This window comes from Berghia stephanieae, chromosome 1 (genome assembly GCF_034508935.2).
Source record: "Berghia stephanieae isolate SIO BIC M18660-M18661 chromosome 1, UCSD_Bste_1.3, whole genome shotgun sequence".
NCBI classification, from domain to species: Eukaryota; Metazoa; Mollusca; class Gastropoda; order Nudibranchia; family Aeolidiidae; genus Berghia; species Berghia stephanieae.
In genome coordinates, this window is record NC_088360.1 from 96,697,961 (window position 1) to 96,724,375 (window position 26,415).

Genomic DNA, 26,415 nt, shown 5'->3' on the forward strand with positions numbered 1-26,415 from the left:
TTACAAGGAAAAAAAATATCTCCTAAAACTATATATTCAACTGTTTCCCTTCCAGCCAAGGACTCCGGCCAGGGTCAGGACAAAACCAAGTAATCTCATTCCAAGACAAAGACAGAAAGCAATTGGAAAACAGACACAGGGGACTAGAAGACAGCAAGTACCTCCCTGCCACTATGGGAGGTCGGGAACCCCACTCAGGAGTTACCAATAAGTAACTAGATGGCAATTTATGTCTTAAATCTTAGTAAATTACACGAACATCAAGCTGTGAATCAACTATGTTAAAATAAAGGTTTCAACGTGTAGAATATTATGCACATGAAATTTATTTCCAATAACAATTTGCTAACAAACAAAAAATTGAAAATTATATATATATATATTAAGAAATTCATTAACTTTGAAACATTATGTCTAAGTTACAAAATGAAAAGAAAAAACAATAACAATGAAAATTTCATTGAAAAATTATTATTATTTATCACAGATCTCTTTGACATCAATATCAATCTATTACAATCACAAACATATTTCAGCAGTAGGTATTATTTATGGGTCACCATGGATAATATCTTTTAAAGCCATTGATGATGAACAGTTTATCCTTCTTTTTCCATTCTTTATAGGCCGAAAGTGCTCCATTTATTACTGACATATTGTGTTAACTATAATTTAGCTCTTTGTGTTTTTAATTCATGAGTTATTAACCAGTTAACTGCCGTACTATGAAAAAAAACAAACTCGTCTTTAAAAGCCGTCCTTCAAATATACATCGATTTAAATGAATGACCCTCATTCTGGAACAAAATAATCTCAAACCTGGGGCTTCCATGAGTACGGCAGTTAACTGGTTATTTGATTAACGTCAGCATTTCAATCTAAACAAATCGTTGTTGTCACAAATTTCATCGTCTCCAGATCCTTACATAATTGACTATTTATTGTTCTCAGTGTGAGAATTTGAATTAGTACAAAGTACATATGTACCTTTATAATAAGCCTTCAAAGATACTTGGTTCTTATATCCGACTAAACTGATGAACAACCCGTGTGTTGGGTTTGTGAGATTCATTGGAAAAAAACCCAACTTATCAAAAGGTTTAGAAATTCTCATTCTTTTCTCCAACACGTTTACTAAGTCCTAATCCTATGGGTACATATAAAGTGGATTGAAGAAATGGTTTTACTTTTACTCTAAACTGACAATGAATATGGGCCAATTAAGCACATTTCACATTAATTGAAATGAACAGGGAAATAGAACTGGAAACTAAGATCTTAAGAAAGAGTAATGAGAGAAAGAGAGGGGGGGGGGGGGGGTTATTAAAAGAGGTGGTGATGCCGATGTTGAAGATGATATAAAAGTATAGTATAAGGCAGAAAGCTCAGATAGTTTGAATTGTATGTCTTAAGTATGGGTAATAATAGAATATGACAATGCATAATAGAATGAAAAGCAAAAGAGGTCAGCAACAACTGATATGGAGAGATAACATGAGCCAAGAATTGGAATAATATTAATAATAATGGGTGTCGTGGAAAGACACTGAAGAGGCAGCCCAGGACAGGAAGACATGGCGTTTTTTTGTTTTTTTATGGGCCAGTGTGCTAATACTAATAGCACAGGAAGGACTGCAGCTAAGTAAGAAATAAAAACAAGGTTTGACATTAAAAAAGTATTGATGCTTGAAATATCATCACTTGCCAAATACACTCAATTAGTCGAAAGATGGAAATTTATCGAGTCATCTTTGGGCAAGTTTTTTTAAAATTTTTTTAAAAAGGCTAAATAACATCACAACGATTAAATAAGAATGTAACAATTTAATTATAAACTTGCGTGGATTTTTGTAAAAAGTAATGAACAAAAGTGATAAGGGAGGCCTTCCCAAAGCTCCTCGTGCTAGCATTTCTTTCAATTTGTATTTTCACCGTCGATCTTTTGTCAGGCGTTTATTTATTCAATTTGTCATTGTCATCATAAAGAAGCATTTTAAAAACTAGAATAAACCTTGATAGATTTCTGAAAGTTTAAAATTTCCTAATTTGACCATTGTTTTGATTCTCGGCCGCCATTTTGATTTGTGAAGTATTGAAAGGTAGTGCAAAGCAGTCCTAATCCTAAGGTTTTCTTTTCTATTTTTAGGGTTAGCTAAGTTCGAGGTCGGAAGATTTTTTTCCTTCTTCTTTTAGGGTTAGTTATAAGCCTAATTAAAGGTGCCAGGGTGTTTGTTTTTCCTATTAGGGTTAGTTAAAGGTAATAGGTTGTATTCTTTCTTAGGATTAGTTGCGGGAATATTTGGGTTGTTTCCCTTAGCACGAGGCGCTTTAGGAAGGCCTCCCAATGAATATAACAGCATTAAAAAAAAGAACAAGATACCAAACACAGAATGTTTCGGGCTCAAAACCCTTCTTCAGTCAACAACAAAACATAAATACATTACATAAAGACCATATTCCAGTTTTTGAAGTAATTTATGTACATATTCATGTTTTAATAATTTTTTGTTGTTGGCTGAAGAAGGGTTTTGAGTCCGAAACGTTCTGTGTTTGGTATATTGTTCACTTTTGAAGTTGTTGTATTCAATTTTGTTTATTACTCTTTCCAGCCCACAGCTTCTAGTAGCTTTAGTATCACTGATTTCTTGTAATAGCTTCACATTGAGATTTAGAAAACACATCATCAAAATGCACGGAGGACCCGACTTGAATCCGATGACTGATAAGCAGATGTGTCTGAAACTCGAGACCTGTCATGACTTCGATGCTTTTGATTTTGCGGCGTTACTGAATCTTTTACCCGGGGATTCAAGGCTGCGTACTGCTGCTGTCGAGCCATGGTCATGTTTGTGGTTTTCTGTGTCAGCTCTGCTCGCAAGGCCCTTAACTCTCCTTCTGCTTGATTTCTTAGCTGTAGAAAATATCAATGATCATGTTTACAATCTGTTGATATTGAAATACAATTGTTTACTATGTATGGTGCAAATTGGTGCTTCTTTCATTCATTACCAATTTTAATTCAGAATAAAATGTGCTGGCTTGATAATAATTTTCAAAGGATACAAAAAGAGTGAATCAAGGCATAAAGGTGTTTTAGCTAAGTTACTCAAATTCAAAAACACTTATTCCAAATTTGTTACATGGCAAAAAACAAATTGATACAATTTACCATGAAACAATCAACGATATAAATATTACAAGAGATGTATTGAGATTATCAGCAAATGACATATAACTTCTACAAGACTGGGAAATAGAAAAACGACATTGATTTGATGTGGTTTGAAATTGACAAGTTCAAAATTGCATCACTATTCTGTATTTATTGCTAAAAATGCCTTCCTATTTAGCTTTACTTTTGTGAGTATCATAATGATGAATGGATTTCAATAATCTAACGAATCTGTATACAAAATTTGACAACAGAATCGTCACCAAACTTTAACTGATAAATTGATGTCATAATAATAACACCAAGAACGAGGTACAAAGTTAAGAGATTAATGAAATGAAATCAAGACCAAAGTTGGTAATTAAAATGTAACCATATTGTAGTCCAGTTTCTGTAATGTGAAACAAGATAACGTTACTTGGTTGACTACCCTCTAGATAGGACACTACTCTGTCACAAATATTTGTTTTAGCCAAGGCACTGTTGAGTACTGCCATTTTATTAAAGAACACAGTATGTGCTATTTGGTTAACATTGCATATACTGTGTTTTTAAAAACAACAGCAGTGTAGTCTAAAGGCTAGAAAACATATTGACAGATGGAACCAACTAGCTTGTGTGTAAGTTTGATGCATTCCGAAAGAGCTACAAGGTCCCTTGTAGATATTCTATATACCAAATTATTATCCCTATTAAAAAAAATAACAACCGATAGTCCAATTAAATGGAAGCTTCAATTTAATTACCGAAGACAGAAGTTATGGACATTTTGGGTTGCCCCTTTGTCAATAAAACACGATGAATGAAAAACTAAAGATAGATGAGAGGATGTATTATTATGAACCACAAGGACTGAGTAAGGCATCGCATTGATCGGAAAAAATAACTACAATTTTGAACCAAGTGCCGATTTCAATTGCTAATTATTGGTACATATCCATGTCGCTAAACAGGGTGTTTACTAAAACGTAACATGACCATCAAACATGTTATTAAATACGGGGACATATAGATTTATAACCATATTCAGGTCTTGTTACTAACAATATATAGCAGAAAAAAAGTTGGGACCAGAGCGCCATGTCGCTATTTAGGGTGTCATTATCGAGAGGTTGTACTGTAGTTCTTTATAAAGGGATAAAAAATGAGTACAACCATGGATCCCTTATTTCCATCAATTTATTTGTTTCCTGCGTCATCGTTATAAATGTGCTCTACTGTACTATGTTAGGATGAACCGGATACCTGAATTTTTATATTTAGTTTTGTTTTTATTTTTCATTTTCAATTCAACCTCGGACAGCATTCACTTTTCTCACTTTGTGAAACTCGAATTTCATAATTTTGACTTCAACTTTGAATTGAGTACAACATGCGGATTCAGAAATTCAATTTTTGACGTCTGAGTCACCTCGACCTAATACCAGGTTAAAGGGATGGTTCACATATGATATATACTGTACTTGCATTGATAGCATTTGATTTCAATTTGGAATAAGAATTTTTGAGTCTTGCAACATGACTATTTAACATATCAAATACAGATTAATATATACTCTCTCTCTCTCTCTCTCTCTCTCTCTCTCTCTCTCTCTCTCTCTCTCTCTCTCTCCCGCTCTCTCCCTCTCTCTCAACCTCTCATTCCTAATACCACATGCACGACCACAGTTACATTCCTCTCACCATCCAAGTCAAATCCTCCTCCTACTTTTTACCATTCAGCAAATTCATCCATTTATAAAATTGTTATTGAAATAAATAATGTAAATGTTGCTGCTCGAAGCTCGAAGAAATAAATAATAATTTGAAGTTGAATGTAAGCTTCAATTTAATTACAAAAACAGATAAAATGAACGTTACGGGTTTCCCCTTTATCAACAAAACAGGATGATTGAAACACCACAGATGAATGAGATGATGTGGTAGTGGCATTGTTAACAACGCCACTACCACATCACATCATTCATCTGTGGTGTTTCAATCATCCTGTTTTGTTGATAAAGGGGAAACCCGACAACGCCACTACCACATCATCTCATTCATCTGTGGTGTTTCAATCATCCTGTTTTGTTGATAAATTTGATCTGCTTTTGTAATTAAATTGAAGCTTACATTCAACTTTGATCTGTTTTTGTAATTAAATTGAAGCTTACATTCAACTTTGATCTGTTTTTGTAATTAAATTGAAGCTTACATTCAACTTTGATCTGTTTTTGTAATTAAATTGAAGCTTACATTCAACTTCACGTTATTATTTATTGAAATAAATAATCAAATGGTAGTATGACACTTTCTGGTGAGATATTCTTCAAATCATTGAAAATCATCAGGAATGTTAATTACGTCTGACGTCTACTTATTTGCAGGTCTGATAACCAAAATTGTTATGATCTCATTGTTGAAATGAAAACAGTCTCAAGCCAACGCAAAATAGTCTCCATGACAACAAATTTAAAACGAGCCCGCGTTTGCGTCCCGGTGATCAGGCCTGCATATTTGTTCACGTCGACTAAATTACATGATTTCATAATTTAAGCAATTTGAATAATCTAGTTTTATTTGCATATTATAATCAAAACAAAACATAAACAAATGACTACCGAGTCCTGACAAAACACTTTCTTTTCATTTCGTCCAGAAAACTTTAACTTTAAATATCCATGAATTGAAATGACCTTGAACTTGTGAAAAGGTATCCAATCTGACATTTCTTCGAAGTCTCATATTTAAACCTTGATGATAAGTTGGAGGTCATCTTGATCTATTGATACCTATTTGAACCATTTAATATTTTTTGTGAGTTTTTTTTTTGTTTGTTTTGTTTTTGTTTTGTTTTGTTTTGTTTTGTTTTTTGTTTTTGGCAAAAATGAAAAAAAGTGTTTAGTCATATCACGGCATAAATTGGCTATTTCATATTGCTGCATCTAGTGTCCTTGGAATTTGTCCACCACTCCTCGCCATTTTTAGAGATAGTCTGTTCTGCATCACCTCTGACTTGGCAACTTTCATCTCTGTGTCTGCTTGCATCCGAAGCTGCGGGACATCAAGGAAGTCAAAAACAGACTTTTAAATATTTTAATTACAGTCCCATCAAACACGCCAACATATTAGCTATGCGATCTGGTATTGCAATATCAAATTTCATATCAACAATTATTATCAAAAACCCACAATTGATTTTAGAGCTATCCTCAATATTAATATCTGAAGAAGATATGGCTTCACTACAATTTTCTTCTCTATTATATCTCGAGTCAATCAAGTGACTTCCCCTCCTCGACAGACTCTTGCCAATTATTTCAGAGAGTAATTTTCAAAGAAATATATTTCAACTGTCCCCTTCCTCCCCTCTCACTTTTCAAATAAATTCTCTATCTTGAAACCCAATTGCCTTTCATTTTTCTAAGTGTCACGTGTTAATTTTGATACATTCTAATTGGATTCAATAGTCTGATGTCACGTCGCCCAGCAACGGCGGCCATCGTGGCTCTAAACAAAGAAAATCTGTACTTTTTATTCTACATGCTGGCTAGAACTTTTCATATGTCTTGCGATCAGAATGTGTAAAAGTAAAAGTCAAAACATGATCAGATTTATAATGGTTTTTTTCCCCTCTGGATACGCTTTTATGCTCGTCGGAGAAATATTTCATAAGGGCGTCCGCCATTGTTCGATAGTTTAGAACCAGTTACTAAGTTACCAAGCGTCATTACGAGGGAAGTGACGTCACGACTGTTGAAGCGTGTTTCAGTCAGATCCGAAATAATTACTTCGTTTCAAAGGATTCTAGTGTCAAGTCAGAGGCTTGACTATAAATTTTGATTAACATACGACAATGCCTGTAATATCCATAAAGTCGAGATGGACGTGTATGGCATAACAACCTTTATCAACACAACGAACACAATAAAAATATAAAATTATGACTGGCTTCTTCATCTCCTCCTCCTCCTCCTCCTCCTCCTCCTCCTCCTCCTCAAAAACAAAACAAAAACAAAAAAAAACCCAAAACAAAACAAAACAAACAAACATTTGGTTTGTTTCTCTGATAGGTTGTCCTGATAAATGGTTTAAACTCAAAACGCTCACCATTGAATTGGAAAAATTGCAATCAGTTTAGACACATTTGACGAATCAGACATCAAACAGGCATTCTCTTGCCCTCTTATTTTTTCTATTGGTGATCAATTCAGTAAACAAAACCACAAAGGGAGATCGAAGATAGAAATTAGTGAAAAAATATTAGTACTTTTAAAAAAAATGAATCTGACATAAGAAGATTCATCGAAAATAAAGACACATTTGTCCTGAAATTTAGTTCCTTTCGTAATTTCTATTTTAAGCAAATACGTTTATAAGCGACGAATAGAAACTCGAATCATAGTCAAAATCATTATATCTTTTGTAGGAAATGGCATTACCCGATACAAACTATTCATTTGTCATGATTTATGTTGCTAATTTTTTTTAGCATAGCACGTTGAAATTACATATCTTTTTCATTAAAAAAAAATACCACACTATTTACAAGTCTTGACGCTCAGGAACCAAAAAAAAAGCCTTAGAACACAAAACAAACTTCTGTCAAAGCGAATTAGAAATAAGAAAAGAAATGTCAGAAAATGATTAGTTTAAGAAAAGATTTGCCTATATCATCCGATAGTATCTCCTAACCTTTAAATTTTTCTTCCTTTGTTTTTCTTCCTTTATCACAGACTCGACATCCCCAGAACTTCTCTTCTAACCCATAGCCACACATATGTTGACACATATCTCTTACCATATTCACAAAGAGAGCCGTTTCAACTAAGCCAGGCCACGTTATTATTACTGCTCTCTTAGTGAAAACAATGTAGCCTGCGATAACACCACCAAAAAAGTGAAGGAAGAAATAAAGTCTCACCATTGAGGGTTTGTGAAAATTGAAAACAGTTCACGAAAAAGTGTGAACCAAACTTTAGATTATCAACTACTTAAAAACAATTTGAAGAAACTCAATTTGTGGTCGTCCACAATTTAGGATGCATGGCCTCAACTTCTTTTTCAATTTTATTTTTTTTAAAGAAGTTTATTTCCCTCATACAATAAAGCCATGACATTAAAAGACATTGAACTAAAATGAATAAAACAGCTTCATAAAAAAGGAACAAAATACTTAACACGGCTCTTCTTTTTCTGAAGCTATTTTACTCATTTTTGTTCAATACTTTTTTTAGTCTACAGCTTCCACCAGCTCTTTGACATTACAACATGTCACTTTATTTATTCATGCATCTAAGTCGGAATATACCAGAGATCATTCTTTGTCATACAATTCCTAAATTGACATTTGTACATTTCTCATGCGTCAAAATTGGTTATTTGTTGTTTTATAAAAACTGGTTGCCTTAATTTATCAAAAATGCTTAATAGATTAATTATCTTATATTCAATTTTATTTTGGTCTATTTTTTACTTAGCAAAAAAATATGTTCGCATTGCAAATTATATTGACAACATCCAATAAATAAACTTGAACTTGTCTAAAAAATATTCAATTAATCTATCAATTGTGAAAAACAATTCGTTAATCGACCCAAAACACTTCAAAAACATCCAGGAATGGGTTATCGTTATTGTGTTAACAGTGAAATGTGAATGGTGGAGTTGGAGAATAAATGAACACACATTTAGTTCAGATTAGGATACAAATAGCACTTTACGTTTCTTTATTTAAATGATGAGAGACTGAAATAGATTACTCAACGATCACGTGATTTATGAAATTTAAAATTCACTTTATGAATTCTTTTATTAACAATTTATTTATTTTCAAAGTACAACTGCTTTTGCAAAGATACCGTAATTAAAAGTCAAACTTTTAAAATGCCATAGGCTACCTTTATCTTTATCATCTCGTTATAAAATTGATGATAATTATATTAAAAGAGAACCAAAAAAGATAATACAACATACTATACTGGTACTATACAATTCAAAGGTGTATATAATAAAATCTACAATTAATTGTGATGAAAAATTGTAAATAAAGTGACAATAATAAATAGGTAATATGAAAACAAGGCAGTGCAAATGGGGAAAAAAAAATCACATGACACACACATACATACACACATAAATTATATTTAAAAAGACTGCGTGGAAAATGAAAGGATAATGCAATAAGGGGAATGAGATTAGCGGAAGAATAGCGTCCCTTGATTGGACGTCACTCATAGTCTGTGACGTCACCGGGGGAAAAATTATTAGAGAGAGAACGTCATGTTGGTTGTGCGTATGCGTCTCTCGTCCTCTCTCTAATAACTTTTCCGCCGGTGACGTCACAGACTATGGGTGACGTCCAATCAAGGGACGCTACTCTTCCGCTAATCTCATTCCCTATAAGGGGAAAATGAATACCAGAGCCAGCACATTTGGTGATTATAATAAAAAAAGATACATATGTACAGCTTTGTGTCAAAATACCATCATGTCTTTTCAATATGCTATAGTATAATAATATTGTACATATTCGTTAACACATGCAATAGTGTTATTTTTAAAGAATATATCTTATTATAATTAAAATATAAAATGAGAAGGAGCACCATGCCATGCAAATTTTAAAAAGTGGTATATATAATTATAATATTTAAAAAATCACTAAATTGGCGTAAGTGGAATGGTAAAGGATAAAGAAGATAGGAGCAGACAATGAGTGACAAATGCACCACAGGCAATGATAAATATTCATAAACTATCAATATTTGTTTTATTTACTTCCTACCATGCCAAATGGAATGTAAACCTACAATCCCACGCATGCAATTTATGTCTGCTTGCTATGAACTGACAGCACGGCGGGCGAGTCCAATGAGTGCACCTTTATCCATAGCAGTTCCATCAATCTCGATGCACAACACACTATTCTAATAATTCACCGAGTAGACCATACGACATCAGATTGTCATTTTATCTAGTAGAGTCATCTGTTAGGAGCCATATTTCAAATTAACACTCATAAATTACCCAGCCAAGTCCAAAGCTGAGTATTCATCCATACCCAATGGCTAATGTGTGTAAAAAAGCCTTATCCCCCCCCCCCCCCCCCCAAAAATAAAAATAAGGTGGAGCTAGAGTTAAGCATGATTTGTCACCTATTCAATCATAGAGCAATCTCAACGTTGTTTGATTTTGTTACAATACAAGACAGTGTCCTACTCGGACACTGATGGTGTCCTACTCGGACACTGATGCTACAAGTGAGGCAAATATAGTTTTGTCTCAATACTCCTAACATTCCCATTCACTAAAAGTGTCCAGATTATCAGCATATGCATCTGGATTAACAAATACTTATTTGTTGCACACAAAAAAAATGCAGGTAAAAGAAAGAAAAGACTAAAATATGACGTACTCAAACAAAAAAAATAACAAAAATAAATAAAAGTAAAACGTAATAAATAACCAAAAAGAAAAAAAAACAACAACCAAGAACAAAAACAAACAAAAAAAAAAGAAAGAAGGAAAGAAAGAAAGAAGGAAAGAAAGAATGTGCTTCCCTTTCTCTCTCCTGATTATTGGGTATTTATCCGAATTGTAACAAACTGGTTCGAATTATCAAGACATGACTAAACTGTCTTTTAAAAAAAAAATTAAAATATTATTGTTTGAATTGTTAGTGTTAGATATAACCCAGCCGTTAATCGTTAGTTGTGTTACAATCACAAGATGATATTTTTAAAGACATTAGTAATAGGGATAACTACGTTTTATGTTGAATACCATAAATGACCAAAGAACAAAGCATGCACCTTTGAAGTTCAATTACATTTGCACCCAAGTAAATATTAGCAAATCTTGACATTATTATCATCATAACTCCTCCCATACACATGCCCAATATGATCGTTCTATTTTGTAGATAAATTAAATATGAATATAGCATTATTCATGTTTTTATTTTAGATTTTCAATTCAGAATCTTTTTTTCTCTGCATATTATCATTTGTCACACATTTGGATTATAAAAAACAGCAGCAGCTTATTGGTTGTCTCATGTCGCCTGGATATATTATTCATTGCAAATATTTGGTACATGTAATTTTTACAAAGGGCTCTCAAGTGCACTTTTAGTCTATCACGAGTTGGTCAATTAATAACCTATAAAATTGAGAATTTGTCAATAGTTTGTGACTATAAATATAAATGACAGAATCATTAGTAAAAGACGACGGTCAAAAACAAAAGATCTGCTGACGTTGTGCTTGTGCACCAGGTACAAACGGGTTTGTAATATATACAGAACTCCAAATCAGCACAAGCACATTTTAACAATTGAAGGGTTATCGGCAATGATTGAAATAGGTAGATGACACCAATTTGGACAAAGGTTGGGAGAAGACGTCAAATTTCATGACACAAGCAATCAGCTAGACCAACGATGTCTACTCAAGTAGTTGACACATAACACACACACCTCTCAATAAAACTATCATGCTACTCAAATAGTTAACACACTACACACAGACCTCTCAATAAAACTATCATGAATATTAAATTCCAATATATTGAAATACTGGGTGGATGAAGTTTACGCCTAAATATGGAATAAAGTCATAATAAACATAATATATGGAATTGAACTTTTTCATTTACCGAGTGACATCAAAAATAAATGCAACTCTTAAACAGGGCACTAATGGTAGTGTTTTAAAAGATACTGATACAAATGCACGTGGGAACAGGGAGGTTCTATGAAAACAAATTTATTTAGTCATCTATGCATACCCAGAAACCAGCTGTGGTTACATTCATCGCTAATCACCTTATTTCCTTTATCTGAAACTTTTCCCTGAGAAAATTTAGAACTGAAAATGGTGGAATCTGAACATTTTGGTTTTAATAATAATATTTTAAACACTACAATTATTGCCCCTTTGTGGTTTGTAGTATTTTTGATGTGGTCACCTGGTACCAGTCTATCTATGTAGGCAGTGTGAAAGAAACTCACATAAAACTAAAGAGGTTCAGGCAAACCACTTCGAGGGGACCATCCTGGCGGACGTTCGACTTTAACTAAAACATTAATCTGTCAGGAACCGGAAGAAAGAGACACAAATTCACCAACTCTGTTGGAGTTTTTAAAATCTATTTACGATTATCTCGAAACTGGATGGAATTTTTCAAATGTTTGCTCATTTTTTAATAGTATCTACAATAAAATCACTATTCTACCTCCTTCACTACAAAACAAACAATAATCTAATAACTTAATCTAATTAATTTTTTTTTCTATTTTTAAACATAAATATAAAAAGTAAAAAAACTATCTTGGTTTCTTGCAGCTTACTTTGGTATCTCTAATATTTAAAATTACAATCAAAACATTTTAGTTATGTGCATTTAATAACAATCAACTAAAACAAACAGCGTGACAAAGCAGCAAAGCTTGGCGGTACAGGCGTTGTTAGTAAAGAGATAGCTAAACTCCTGAGAGTAAATTTTTAACTCTAAAGATTATTATCTATAAGTCTATATTACTTTGAAAAGAGAGAAAAGGTCTCTTAAGGCTGGTATGATTCCTACTTTGGCGTTTTACTTCATCAACTATTCCCTTCACCTTTCCAATTATAATTGTTCAACTCTTGCTCTGTCAATATCTAAACAAAATCGATGTTAAAGTTAATAACCTTTTTTTTTAAAAAATATGATTTGAAACCTTAATCATATTGATCGCAAACTGCTTGTTCTTTTGTTCAGATTGTAACAAACCATAACTGACTGCTCAGAAGCCAAAAAGAAAAAAAAAAAGGGAGGGGACAGTAAAAAGACAGATACGTTCTTTTAAATAAGCAACATTTGAACACATTGAACTTCCACATAAAGCAGAGTAGGAACATGCAATGAAATGAAAGTTTTTCCTTTATGTTGAAGCAAGAACAAAGGTGTAAAGCGGCAACTCGTGAGAAAGGAAATGCAGGACTACGTACAGCCCGCATTGTGTAAATAATGAACTACGAGTGAATGAAAAAGTTACCTAAATTGACGTCTTTTTCTTTTACTTTTCATTTGTTTTATACATCTTATCACCTTTCAGATTCTAGATAATACTATTTCCTTCACCTCTCTTTACTCCTACTATTTTTTAAACATTTTTTTTTCATCTTAAAAATGAAATTCTACTCACTCTCTAGTCCTATACCACTACAAAATAAATAATTCTGGGTTTCTCAATACATAATTTTCTTTGTTTCTTATATTATTCAAATTCCTAATTTCCAATTGGTTAACCATGTATGTTATTTAGGTATAAGATGATAACTCTACTTAATTTAAAGGGAAAATTTATAGCACTAAAAAAAATAAATAAAAAAAACGAAAAACAAACACAACTCAAACAAAAACTTTTTATATTCTATATCATTTGACAACTTTCATGTCAGGTAGTTGACATTTGTGACAACAAAAACACTTTTTATCTTTCTTTGTAAAAAGGATTTGAATGCCATTTCTTTCAGCATTTGGTATGTCCTACTCAATTTTGTTGAATACAAATCACGAAAGAGTGGGTAAAGCCGTGACGAGAGGAGATAATTATTGTGACGAGGAAGCTTTAAGATTGAAATAGATGACATCGTTTAAATAAAAATAAAATTGAAACTTACCCAGGTTATAAATACTTTTACCCAAGCGTACCTATGTGAGTCGCTGTTTCATGTAAATCTTACCTTCATTTCAGCCGTCAGTTTCATCTTCGCGTTCTCGACCCTTCTCTGGATATCCTCTATTTCATGCTGTAGCTTGGTACATTGGATCACATAATTGTTCTGTCAATGTCGGGAAAATCATGGAATAAATCATTGAAACACAATCATGCACACCATTGAGAGAGGAAGACGGAGGGAGGGAGAGAGAGAGAGGGAGGGAGAGAGAGAGAGAGAGAGAGAGAGAGAGAGAGAGAGAGAGAGAGAGAGAGAGAGAGACAGAGAGAGAGAGAGAGAGAGAGAGAGAGAGAGAGAGAGAGAGAGAGAGAGAGAGAGAGAGAGACTATACTGAAATACAATATTTGATGATCTTATTTATGAATATCTATAAATGAATCTTGAATCTTATTAGAGAAATGACTATATCGATTCTTAAAACAAAAACCAAATGCTACAATACGGCAAAACTTGAAATTGTTTATTTTTCATTGTACTTCTACACTTTAAGACTGTTTTAAGAATGTAAAACACATCTAGTGCCTGTTAAAATCGGGGTAGGGTGCTATACAAATGTTATTTATTATTAAAACTGCTCCATAAAACCAACATTTATAATATAAGAGATCGAAAAATAACACCTAAATAATACTACAGTGATTGGATCTCATTGCACCCTGATGTTTCAGAGTAGCTTAGAGGGACTAGCTAGCTTTGCTGAGATAATGGTTTCTACCATGGCTGGCCTAATAATCAGACGGTGATAAAAGTAACAAAAATATCTTTGACATCCCAGATACCAACTCCATCTCCCATCTCCAGCTCAATTAGAATTTTGATTATAATTTTATAAAATAGGCAGGTTGATAAATTAAATCATGCATATTTATCACCACTGACACTAGGTCTTCTTACATTTTACAGTAAAAAAAAATATATATTTTGATTTATCATAAATATTTACTTTTTCAGATGGCTTTGCATCAACGGCTCTCATTCCTTTATCCTTTGGGCCCTCGAGTGTGTTCATCAGTCGCCTGTGTAAGGCCTCCAACTCTTGTCGAAGACGATTGGAATTTTCCTCCAGAGGGGCCGTCTTTTTCTTTTCTTCAAAATATTTTTTCTTCCACATGTCTCTGGCTACACGAATGATGAATAGGGAATGAGATTAGCGGAAGAGTAGCGTCCCTTGATTGGACGTCACCCATAGTCTGTGACGTCACCGGCGGAAGCGAGGACGAGAGACGCATGCGCACAACCAACATGACGTTCTCTCTCTAATAACTTTTCCGCCGGTGACGTCACAGACTATGGGTGACGTCCAATCAAGGGACGCTACTCTTCCGCTAATCTCATTCCCTATAAGTGAATATGTTAATACTAAATGAACTACTTATTTACGAACTGATCAATAACATTATTTAAATGGATTTAACATCACACACTCATAAACAGCATACTAGTTCTCTTCATAATTGCGGTAGGTTTATTTTGTCTGCCAACATCAATTATTTTTTAATGTATAAACTTGCATAAAGCACTCGAATGTCTACAATGATTTAATGATTTAAGACCTATTTAATAGATTGAATTCTCTCTCTCTCTCTCTCTCTCTCTCTCTCTCTCTCTCTCTCTCTCTCTCTCTCTCTCTCTCTCTCTCTCTCTCTCCAAGTGTGTGTGAGTGTGTGTGTGTGTGTGTATGTGTGTGTGAGTGTGTGCAGGTGTGAATGTGTGCACAAACGAGTTTCTATGTCTTTATCTGAGCGTGCCTTTAACAAATTGAAAATTAGGAATTTGAAAAATATAAGAAACAAAGAAAATTATGTATTGGGTAACCCGGAATGATTTATTTCGTAGTGGTATAGAACTAGAGAGTGAGTAGAATTTCATTTTTAAGATGAAAAAAAAATGTTTAAAAAATAGTAGGATTAAAGAGAGGTGAAGGAAATAGTATTATCTAGAATCTGAAAGGTGTGTATATGTGATGGAATGTAAAGCGCATCAAGCAGTATTTGGTATCGGTGTTGCTTTATAAAATGTAATCGATGATTTCCAGCAATTTGGAATCATCTATCAAAAGCACTAAGACAACAACCTCTTTTAATATCCTAGAAACAATAAATCTAAAATTGAACACCCAAGCAAAACATTCTACTAAAAGTGTTAATTTCATCTTACAATTCTCTTTATAATTTAGTACAATTAACTACAACCGGCTGATAATAATAGTATTTATTGCGTTAAAAATTTTAAAAATCCATTTCTTATAATATCATCTTATTCTTTATTTTCAATATAAAATGTAAAACACAAATTAGGCATTTTCAAACTATGCACAACGGCGCTGTAAAACCCTTAGCATATTTTTCTTAAAGCCAAAACTATAGGACCTTGTAGCTCAAATATCAGCGCTTCACTGCCAGGCAATGACAAAACGCCTATTCTTCATTTAAGTCACAAGTATTTCAAAATAACACCAAAAGATCATACTGATCCCCAACCTTTCAAAAATCCTGAGATTTCTACAGACGTTTTCATCAAGGTAAGACTACAGTAAGACAATGATATTGTATGGAACTCACGCACCATCAGATTTAATTCTTTAACTGCAGAACTGCTTTTTTGTTTTTGTTTTTTTTTTTGTTTTTGTTTTTTCGAATAATATTTTTTAAACATTATTTCTTAATTGAAGCCCAAGTCCCATCGTTATTTCTTTTCCAATTAGCCACTCCCACGCCTGGTTCTGAAAAAAAAGTCCGCGAAATTAAAGGGGAGGCAAGAGAAAATCAGCTGATCGTTAAAATAGTAACAGAAAAGTGGAGGTGCTCGGCAATGAATGCAAGAAAGACATTTTACACACAAAATAAATTCTTTCAATACTTGCCTTCATTTCTCCTATTGGTCGTTTTGTGCTGCATAGTTTTGGCTTTTTTAACACACTCCTCCCTTTCCTTCTCCTGTGCCTGCCTGTCAGCTCGGGCCTGTTCTAATTCTAGTAACAATCTGTCTCCTGATGGAGTACATGGATGGTAAAAAAACAAATCATCCCATTTGATATGGTATATAATAGGGAACTTACTTACTTACTTATCCGAACCAGCGACCACCTGAGCTCTAGCCCTTCGGTCTTGTGCCATGACGTAGAAGTTAGACGTCTTTTGTAGTTGTTCCAGGTGACTATAAAGTGTGCTACTGATGCTTGGATTTGGTGGGAGGAATAATAGGGAACAAATGTGTGGTGTGCTGTCGTCGTCATGTCAAAAATCGGTTCCAATCTCATTGGAAGTGTAAAATCACTCTTCCGGAGGACTGGGTACATACCTAGTGTATTTGATCTTCTGGTTTCATGTGATAGCATTTTATTTTATAGTCTAATTATATGCTGGTCGTCAATAAAAATCATCTATCCTCGCTCTTTTTACGTCCCATAACCCGGAGAATCTACCGATACATCCTGCTACTAAAATAATAATGGCCATCTTATGATTCATTATGTAACTTTAATAATTTATTGCCCTCCAAAGGGCTGGTAATTTGCATAGAGTTTTGAACAGGAAGAACAGATGGTGTGATGTCTCTGCCCTATTGAAAGGAAATGGACGGGGTCTTTATAATAAACATGAAAATTTGAAAATAAAAATGTCCACAAATCAAACAAAAGTAGAGGAAGGTTGTCAGTGTAACTCATTATATAACGTAACAATTCCCTTAAATAATCCAAAATTCATGAAAGGCCAACCTGTAAATATATTGTATAAAATCATCAACCTTTAAAATATATAAAAATAAAGAATGATGTTTACATGATAACCCTGATTCACTCATTCCAAAAACAAACCAAACCCAACAAAAATCAGTGTTACAGATGATCTTCTGTTGCAAGTGCGCAATTTGATGAAAATTAATTCAATCTTTACCACCCCAAACAGCTTTATTGAACCACCTTCATTAAATAAGGTTAGGAAAAATCTTGAATTCATCAATATTTTCTCTCCTTTTCACTGTCACATTCTTTAACTGTTTTGCAACATTTATTACTATTATCGCTATGATCACCATTGTTATGTCTATGTCTTGTTATGTCAAATCGGGTGTCCTGACATGTTGATTGGTGGAACACTTGACTCACATACAAGGGGACCAGTTTCAATCACTGGTTAAGGTTTCTTCTGACCTGTCTTTCCACACATTAGTGATTGGATATCTGGGTCTGTTAAAAATTGTGGAAAGTACTATCTATTGGACTAGGATCCTATTGAAAGGGTGACAAGCAATTGTAACTGTGCTTACAAAATTTGTTAAACGTTGGATCCATTGGCCTTGTAACTCTACTACTTTGTTCCTTATATCAAACGTTATAATACTTACTCTCCTCCTTCCTTTGTTGTCGTAACTCTTCGGTGTTCTGTTGGAGGTCGGGCTCTGTCGATGACATCTGAAGTGGAGGTGGAGAGGGAAATCGGGCCACATCCTAAATTGGTTTCACATGACAAAGACACACACACACAACAAACAACAAACAACAAAAACAATGAAGAAAGGAGCAACAAGAACAACAACAACAACATAGAAAGCAAAGTAGCGATTAGTCTACCGGAAGCAAACTGGCAATTTCATACACTCCAGAAAAAAAATTGGAAATTGAATGATAAAAAAATTGAAATTAAATTCTTAAAAATCAAATTGTGTTCAATGCATCGAACTCTGAGTGTGCAATAATGTATTTGAAATAATAGTATATTTTAAAATATCCATCTAAAGCATAAGAATGATCAAAACTTATTATATTAAACATAACAAAAAATATGATGAAAAATATTATTTCAAACACGAGTAAAATGTTTTTCAACAGGCAGAAATAAAGCTTTAAAAAAAACTATATTCGGCTAAATATTGACTGAGCAATTTTTTTTTCTGCTTATTCCTGATCTGATTATAATAAAGGAAGGAATCTTAATATTTAAACATTTCAATTTCTAACCTGTAAAAATCATTCCCAAGTAACAATTTAAATTTTATATGATTACAAAGCAAACGTTTTAATTTTCTTTTCTTTTTTTTTTCTTTCTGAAAGCCGTATAGGAAATAAATCACTTTAGGTACTGATTTGGTTGGGGTCCAGTTGGGGTCCAGTTGGGGTCCAGTTTATTCAATTTACTCACTATGGGTTTTCCAGACGGTAGAAACTTTACATTATGTCAGCATTTACACAGAAACGTTTATTTCATATCACCCTTTAGATAGGTAAGTGTTGAACGCAGTGGCGTGGGGCCATTGGATCGAATGGTGCCAGGCACCGTACCAATCTTTTAAAAATCATTAACAGCATAATTTAATTAAAAATAAAACTGAGAAATTTTAACTCCACTGTCTTTCGCCAACTCGCCAACAACATACTGCCTTTTTAGTCTCCACTCTATTCAAGATTCCGAATCACGCACTGCGCCGACTCGTGTGTTGGTGACATCACTGCGCGAAGTAGTGACTAAATCAAGCATCGTGGTGCGAAGCAATCCAAGCTCCAGTTAATGCTCTATCGATTAGTATCGCTACAGCTGATTGAGCGAGAAACTGGGTCGAATTATACTATCTTCAAATAGCGGAAAATCCCTCGACTTGTGCCAGGATTTGAGAGCTCCACCGTTGGACGGGGGGATGCGCCAAATTAGGGTAACTGCGGCCATCCAAAATATTACATTAACTGTCAAAAACACTGATCATTGTCAAGTTTATTTGTAAGCAGCAAAAGAAAGACAACATACAACTTAAAAATATGACATATCAAACCCCCTCCCCCAACTCTTTTTCACGATTATTGAATAAAGTAATTCTTTGCAACGAAGCATTGAGGACGAATTTACCAACATTTTTCTTGCTTGTAGTGCCGAGTTGATGGTTACGTGTGTATGAGTGTTTATTTGTGTGTGTGTGTGTGTTTGTTTGTGCGTGTGTATTTGTGTCAGTCAGAGAAAGAAAGCGAAGATTGTCAACAGTTATACTTTGGTGTGTTTTTAGATTTTTTAAGTACTTAAGTGGAGTGATTTTTTCTTTGTGATGCTTTAAGATCTGAATATACCTTTTATTTGTGCAATCATTAATAGTAGTCCACTGATTTCCATTATTTGAGATATACTTTGACGTTTTGTTTTGTTAAACAATGGATTGCAATGAATCAAGTTGACTCTTTACTTCACCGACCGTTTGGGAGAATGACACTAGATGACAAATTAGAAATAAAAAGACTAGTTCCTCACCAACCAACTGATTTTGAATTAACACAGGTGTGGAAATCTCGAAAACGCTCTTTTTCAGTGACATGGTATGACAGGCATGAATGGCTCACAGTTAGTTTAGAAGAAAAAAACGTTTCTTTTGTTTTTATTGTCTACTTTTTACAGATACAACAAACACTGACAAATCATGGACATCTATAGGCTATAGTGACCTTAACCACTTCCATCGTAATTCTTAACCTCCTGAACGTTGTTTTAGCACCCTTAATAGAGTGAAAAATTTCTTGCGAAATTCAATGAAACACAGAGCGGTTAAATTCGTTAATGATTCTGTCAATTCACAAAGCTGAAATAGATGCCATTCCAAATTTCAATAAACACATTATAAAAAGATTTGCAGAGATGAAACATCGCCGTGCAGATTTTCTTTACAAGTACTAAAAGTAAGTAATTTCTGTCATAGGTTTTTTTTTCTCTTTTGATTTACATTTATCACATATTGATTGCATTATCGACCAAAACCAATCCTTTAAATGGTGGACAAAGAATAATTACAAAGACCTTTTCAAACGGGACTTGTATCTCAGTGTTGTGGCTTGATGTTTTCATGAATTATTTGTTTTTGTGAGTTTGTCCACTCGTAGAAACCATCGACCCTCCCCCCACCCTTCCAAAAAATAGAGTTTTTGACATGTGCTCTCTCCTCTTAACCGTGTTCACTGTTTTAGAATTTTTTTTTCTTCTTCTAATCATGGCACCACCATACGCCGTCAATACGCCACGCCGCTGGTTGAACGCACTTTCTACAACATATAACAAAAGATTTGGCCGTCAGATAATTCTGTGCATGTTGGATGGAGTACAAACGGAGCCACCACAATATCCTCTCCCATTACAACTCTCAAAACAGGGGTAGTCAAAGGTTTATGGTACTACCCATTACATTACAGCTCATCTTGAAGAAAAAGTCTATTCTAGAGTGATAAACATAGAACGAATGGCAACTCAATGATAATCATATTCATACGTATTGTCTATTTTAATCCACGCCACTCGGGGAAAGTAATGCAGGACCTCAACTAAATCAGTACTCTATTTTAAAAATTAAAAAAAAAACCTACGACTTATGAATCCTAGCACTTATCATTAAAGAAAAAGCAAAGAGACTAACGTCTTTATAATCATCTCTGTCGTTTTCCTCTTCCTCTTTTCGACGCCTTTCTTCTTCTTCATCTGCTACTCTATTCAATATATTTCTTTGCTCTTGTTCTCTTCTTTCCTTTTCTTCTTCCTGTTCTTTTCGTAATTTTTCTTCTCTTTCTTTTTCAAGTTTCTCTTGCTCTTCTTTACGTCTCATTTCTTCTCTTTGCCTCAATTCTTCCTCTGCTCTCCTTTGGTCCTGTTCAGCCTGTCTTCGCCTCTCATCCTATAAAAAGAACATAGCAATAAAAAAACAAAACAAAACAAAACAAAAAACAAACGAAAAGACATTTTTTTAAAAAGAAAGAAAAGAAAGTAAAAGAACCGCAATTAGAAATTTTTAAAAGCATACACACCGTACATGTATAAGTTTGATTTGATCACAAATAATGGACCTCGAATCCTTCATAATGAAAATAAAAAAGATAACAAGCATACACAACATACAGGTCTTCGGGTCATAATTTTGCAAAAGACTCTACGGGCCGTTCACGGTAAAATTAACTAATCTATTATGAAACAAAAACAACAGACAAACAAAACAAAAACAAAGACCTTATTGAGCACAAAGTAAACTTCTTGCCAAACCAGCAGGTTAAAACCATCGTTTGTGCTACAAAAGGTTTGAACCCGAGAAATCTTTCTATTTAAGGTCAATATTTCTGCGTTTTGGAATTATAAATTTATATTAAAGCAACATCAATTGTTTAGCTATTTCAAGTCCAAAGTTATTTATATAATATCAATATTTTGGGAATTTGGAATAATCTAAAGTTTGGGACAAAAAACTAATTCAATCAATATTTTTAAGAATGCCGTTGATAAAGAACTTACCAACATAATATGTTTATTTTGATGAATAATGTAACATGACATTGGATATTATTGTATTTTATATATCATTTATTTGAAACTCTCGAATGTACAAAGTTGGACATGCCAAATGAATGTAAATAGAATAAATTATACTACGAATATTGACTATGCCGATTATTTGTGTATTAGATATTTAATACTCAACATTATCAAATAACATTGAATGTTGTTTATATTATAATTTTGATACATTGTATCTATGCATGAAAGTAACACAGAGCATTTAAGGTTTTTAGAACCTATTAGCGATACGAAAATAACTGGGCACCCATCTAAAGATATAAAATATGAAAGCAACAAAGGATAATTGTGTTTGTACGAGTACTATGAATTGTTATTTGCCACACATTTTATGAGTGGATAAACACTGGCCGATTTCCTCAACTTTATTTAATTCATGAGTAATTACAACGACGGTTTTACTGAGTAATTTCTGAATATTTTTTAGTTTTTTGTTTGTTTGCTATTTTTTTGTTTTTTTTTTTGGTTCGGTTTTTTAAAATGTTTTTTTTATGTGTGTTTGTTTTGTTTTGCTTTCTTAGTCCACGGTAATCGACATTCCGCTTTTTATTTAGATATTCTATGCAAAAGTATTCTTATTAAATTTATGCAATAATAATATCTGTTGTGTTAAAACAAATTTTTTTTTCGTTTTTTGTTTTTGTTTTTGTTTTATGCCTTTTTGTTTTTTGTTCTCGTTTTTTTTTCTATTGTGGTTTTTTAAATTTTTTTTTTGGGGGGGGGGGGGGGGGGGGGGGGGGTGATGTTGAATCTTAGAATCTGAATCCATGTAATAGTTTGTTTAAAAAAAATCTTATTTCCTTGTCTTTCTGTCTTTCCGTGTACAGTACAACTGAGAGAAGGCTTATCAAAATTTAAATTTACTTCCATATCAATCTTTTTTTAAATTTCCAAACTCTTGTTTAAGAAAAAAAAAAGTCTTATTTATTAGAACAATCAGTAACTAAATCATAGAAAGATAAGGAGATAGATCTGATGGGCAGGTGCAAATGGCAAATTAGCGTGCAAATAGATAGAATTCCTCATGTCCATCTTCAATAAATTGAAAAGTAGCTGGAGTAAAATAATTTGAATTTAAAGTCAATAAAACTTTGACCAAATATTCTAAGCAATCAATTCAAACATTGAATGAAATTTACAATTTGAAAAAATAAAAAGTGAACACATCAAGAAAATGTAACGTTTTAAAATGGTAAGTCATCCCAGACCGGCGATTCATAAACAAAAGTAAACTCACATTTTAAAAAAATCATCAATATAAAGTTAGAAGCCAGGTCAAATGTAACATTCATTAAAAGATTATAAGATGCGTTTTCAATGAAAGCAATAGTAGGTATCCTGGCGGTAAACAAGAATGACCTATTATTTAAAACGATTTTATATCAAATAATTTCTTTCCCACTTCAAATGAAAGCCTTTCATTGGGAACTGATTTACATTTTAAAAGTTGGAATTTTTAAATAGGATGAAATCAGAGATGCTCTCAAGTATTTTTAAAAAAACGAAAATAAAATAAAAAACCTTAACACGGAACATTTCGGGCTCAGAACCCTTCATCAGCCAATCAAATCACAAAACGTTAATAAATTAAAAAAAAAAAATAAATAAATAAAAAATTCCCTTTATTCATCCCTAAGGGGAAATTTTTCTTTAGGGTCTATTCCAAGGGAAGACTGGAATAACCCATGCGTTAGCCGCAGTGCAGCGCCGCAAGTGAGCTAAGGCTAGGTGACTTGCTCAAGGCCAAACAACGCGGCGGGTAGTCGAACTCGGTACCTTTCAGGTACGAAGCAAAGACCATACCGCTGAGCCACGCTGTCCCATAATAATCATGCCTCTCCATATTTAAAGTGATGTAATTAACGCTTTTTTTTTTTTTTTTTACTGTTATTAGTTATTGGCTGGCTGAAGAAGGGGTGAGCCCGAAACGTTCCGTGTTTGGTATTTTGTTCTTTTTTTTTTTAAAGTTGTCATATTCATTTTTGTTCATAGCGTTTGGAAGCCCACAGCTTCTATCTAGCCTAGCAGCTGAGTTGAGACCAATAATATCATCCCCTACACTTGTTGTTGTTGTTGTAGTCTACCCTCTTCGACATAACTCTATATTTTATTCCTGTTTCCCGTTTAACCGACGACATTTTATGTCATTTCAAGAAATAATTAATTAGACTTAGACCAACTCAATTTCCCGTTTAACCGACGACATTTTATGTCATTTCAAGAAATAATTAATTAAACTTAGACCAACTCAATTTCAAAACTATTATTGGATGGGCCAAATACGTGCCAATCATGAATACTATCTAGTAATGATAAGTTTTGTTGTAATGCTAAATCGTTGTTATTGTTAATCATCTTCATCATTCATCATCATCATCATCATCATCATCATCATCATCATCATCATCATCATCTTCTTAGCTATCGTCATCATCATCATCATCATCATCATCATCATCATCATCATCATAGCTATCGTCATCACCATCATCATCATCATCATCATCATCATCATCATCGCATAATCATCATCACCTTCATAGCTATCGTCATCGTCATCATCATCATCATCATCATCATCATCATAGCTACCGTCATCATCGTCATCATCTTCCTCACCATCATCATCATCATCATCATCATCATCATCATCATCATCATCATCATCATCATCATCATCATCATCATCATCATCATCATCAGCATCATACCACCATCATCATTATCATCAAAGCCTTATATTGTGCACATCATAATCGTCAGCATCAATACCATGAGAATTCCCTTTTCAAATTCAAACCACTATCGACATTTGTAATATGATACAAAAAAAAAAGTTAGAAAATGATGTCAAACTGATAAAATTATTTTTTACAGTCTTCATTTTATTCATTATCTTTTACATCCATCAACAAATTACTTTTGAAATTATTTTGTTTACCAATAATTTTCGAAAGTTAATCCTGATTCTGTATTTATACAAGTGCCTGAATAAAAAAATACATATGTTGCTGCTTAAAGCTTAAAGAAGTAAATAAAGAGAAAGAAGAATAGAAGCTTCAATTTAACTCACAATAATTACAAACAATGTGAACGTTTCGGGTTTCTCCTTTGTCAACGAAACACGATGGATAAGACACTAGTGAGATCTCCCATTTCTTTAGCGTCGTTCCGTTATTGTGAATTAAATCGAAGCTTCTATTCCATATTTTTCATTGTTATAATAATTTAACGAATGAACTAACAAACTTGAAACTTGAAACTTGTTAATATATGGATCTGGAAGAATGCGTTAAAAAATTATAATAATTTATTAGTAGACAGTGCATGTCGACTCACCCATACTATTGAGTCTGAAAAGACACCAATGGGGATACAATATTATGTCAACGGGATATTTTTTGACGTTATAAATGTTCTGGGATCGCGTCCCTCCCCTCCCCCCACCCCTCACCTGGTCGTGATTCCATCGCTGCCTATCAACCTCGTTCTGGCTTTGTATCTCATCCAATCGCCGCCGTCTTTCCTCGTCTGTTAAATCGTCTACGGCAAACGTAGAAGAATCTAGATGATTGTGAGGCATTCGTCTGGAGACAGATAAAGAAAAAAAAAAAAGTGGGTTTGAGATTAAGATGATTATAATAGGGAATGAGATTGGCGGAAGAGTAGCGTCCCTTGATTGGACGCCACGGCGGAAAAGTTTGACGTCATTATTTGGATTTTGCGCGGCCTAGTGAGTTGTCTTTAGTAGAGCTCAAGAAAACAAGTTATTTCATTGGTTGAACTATTGAATACAACTCACGATTTGTTTTCTTTTGTTGCAAAAGACTGGCATTTTGACGTCATTTTTTGGTCAGTATCAGGCCAAAACTTTACGAAGGCCACGCTCTAACTCGGGTCATTATTAGAGCTCTCTCTCTCTCTCTCTCTCTCTCTCTCTCTCTCTCTCTCTCTCTCTCTCTCTCTCTCTTCATTTTTAGAACAACAAAGTGATGATGATCTATCGACAGTTGACGTCACTCAGGTCTGTTTTATTGTTTTTTACCATCCATGTTTATGAGTTGCTCTCATTAAACTGTATTAACCAAGCTTTAAAAGCTTAATGTTACACATAGTTGTGTGTGTTGGTCCGTTATATTTCCCGATGGCAATGTTGTGAGTTTATTAGCCAAGCGCACAGCATCTATAGATGCGAAAATGTGACCAACATATTTACATAAGTAATTGGTGG

At 33.6% G+C, this 26,415-nt stretch overlaps 1 protein-coding gene across 16 annotated transcripts in view; it reads right to left on the reverse strand.

Annotated features, from left to right (window-relative positions):
- Positions 1-2,549: 2,549 nt before the first annotated feature.
- Positions 2,550-26,415, reverse strand: part of LOC144962468 (spermatogenesis-associated protein 1-like) — a 131,751-nt gene continuing 107,885 nt past the window's right edge. For 11 of the 16 annotated variants that reach the window (XM_078895441.1, XM_078895432.1, XM_078895433.1 and 8 more), the window contains 7 exons: positions 25,639-25,771; positions 21,259-21,513; positions 18,223-18,325; positions 16,739-16,864; positions 14,819-14,994; positions 13,882-13,980; positions 2,550-2,911 (listed from right to left, as the gene is read on the reverse strand). In XM_078895441.1, the coding sequence (XP_078751567.1) occupies positions 2,684-2,911; positions 13,882-13,980; positions 14,819-14,994; positions 16,739-16,864; positions 18,223-18,325; positions 21,259-21,513; positions 25,639-25,771 (1,120 nt within the window). In that variant the 3' untranslated portion in view covers positions 2,550-2,683. Of the gene's footprint in view, positions 2,912-5,790; positions 6,206-13,881; positions 13,981-14,818; positions 14,995-16,738; positions 16,865-18,222; positions 18,326-21,258; positions 21,514-25,638; positions 25,772-26,415 lie in introns of those variants that run through there. The other 5 variants (XM_078895442.1, XM_078895443.1, XM_078895445.1 and 2 more) reach the window with 3 other exon arrangements.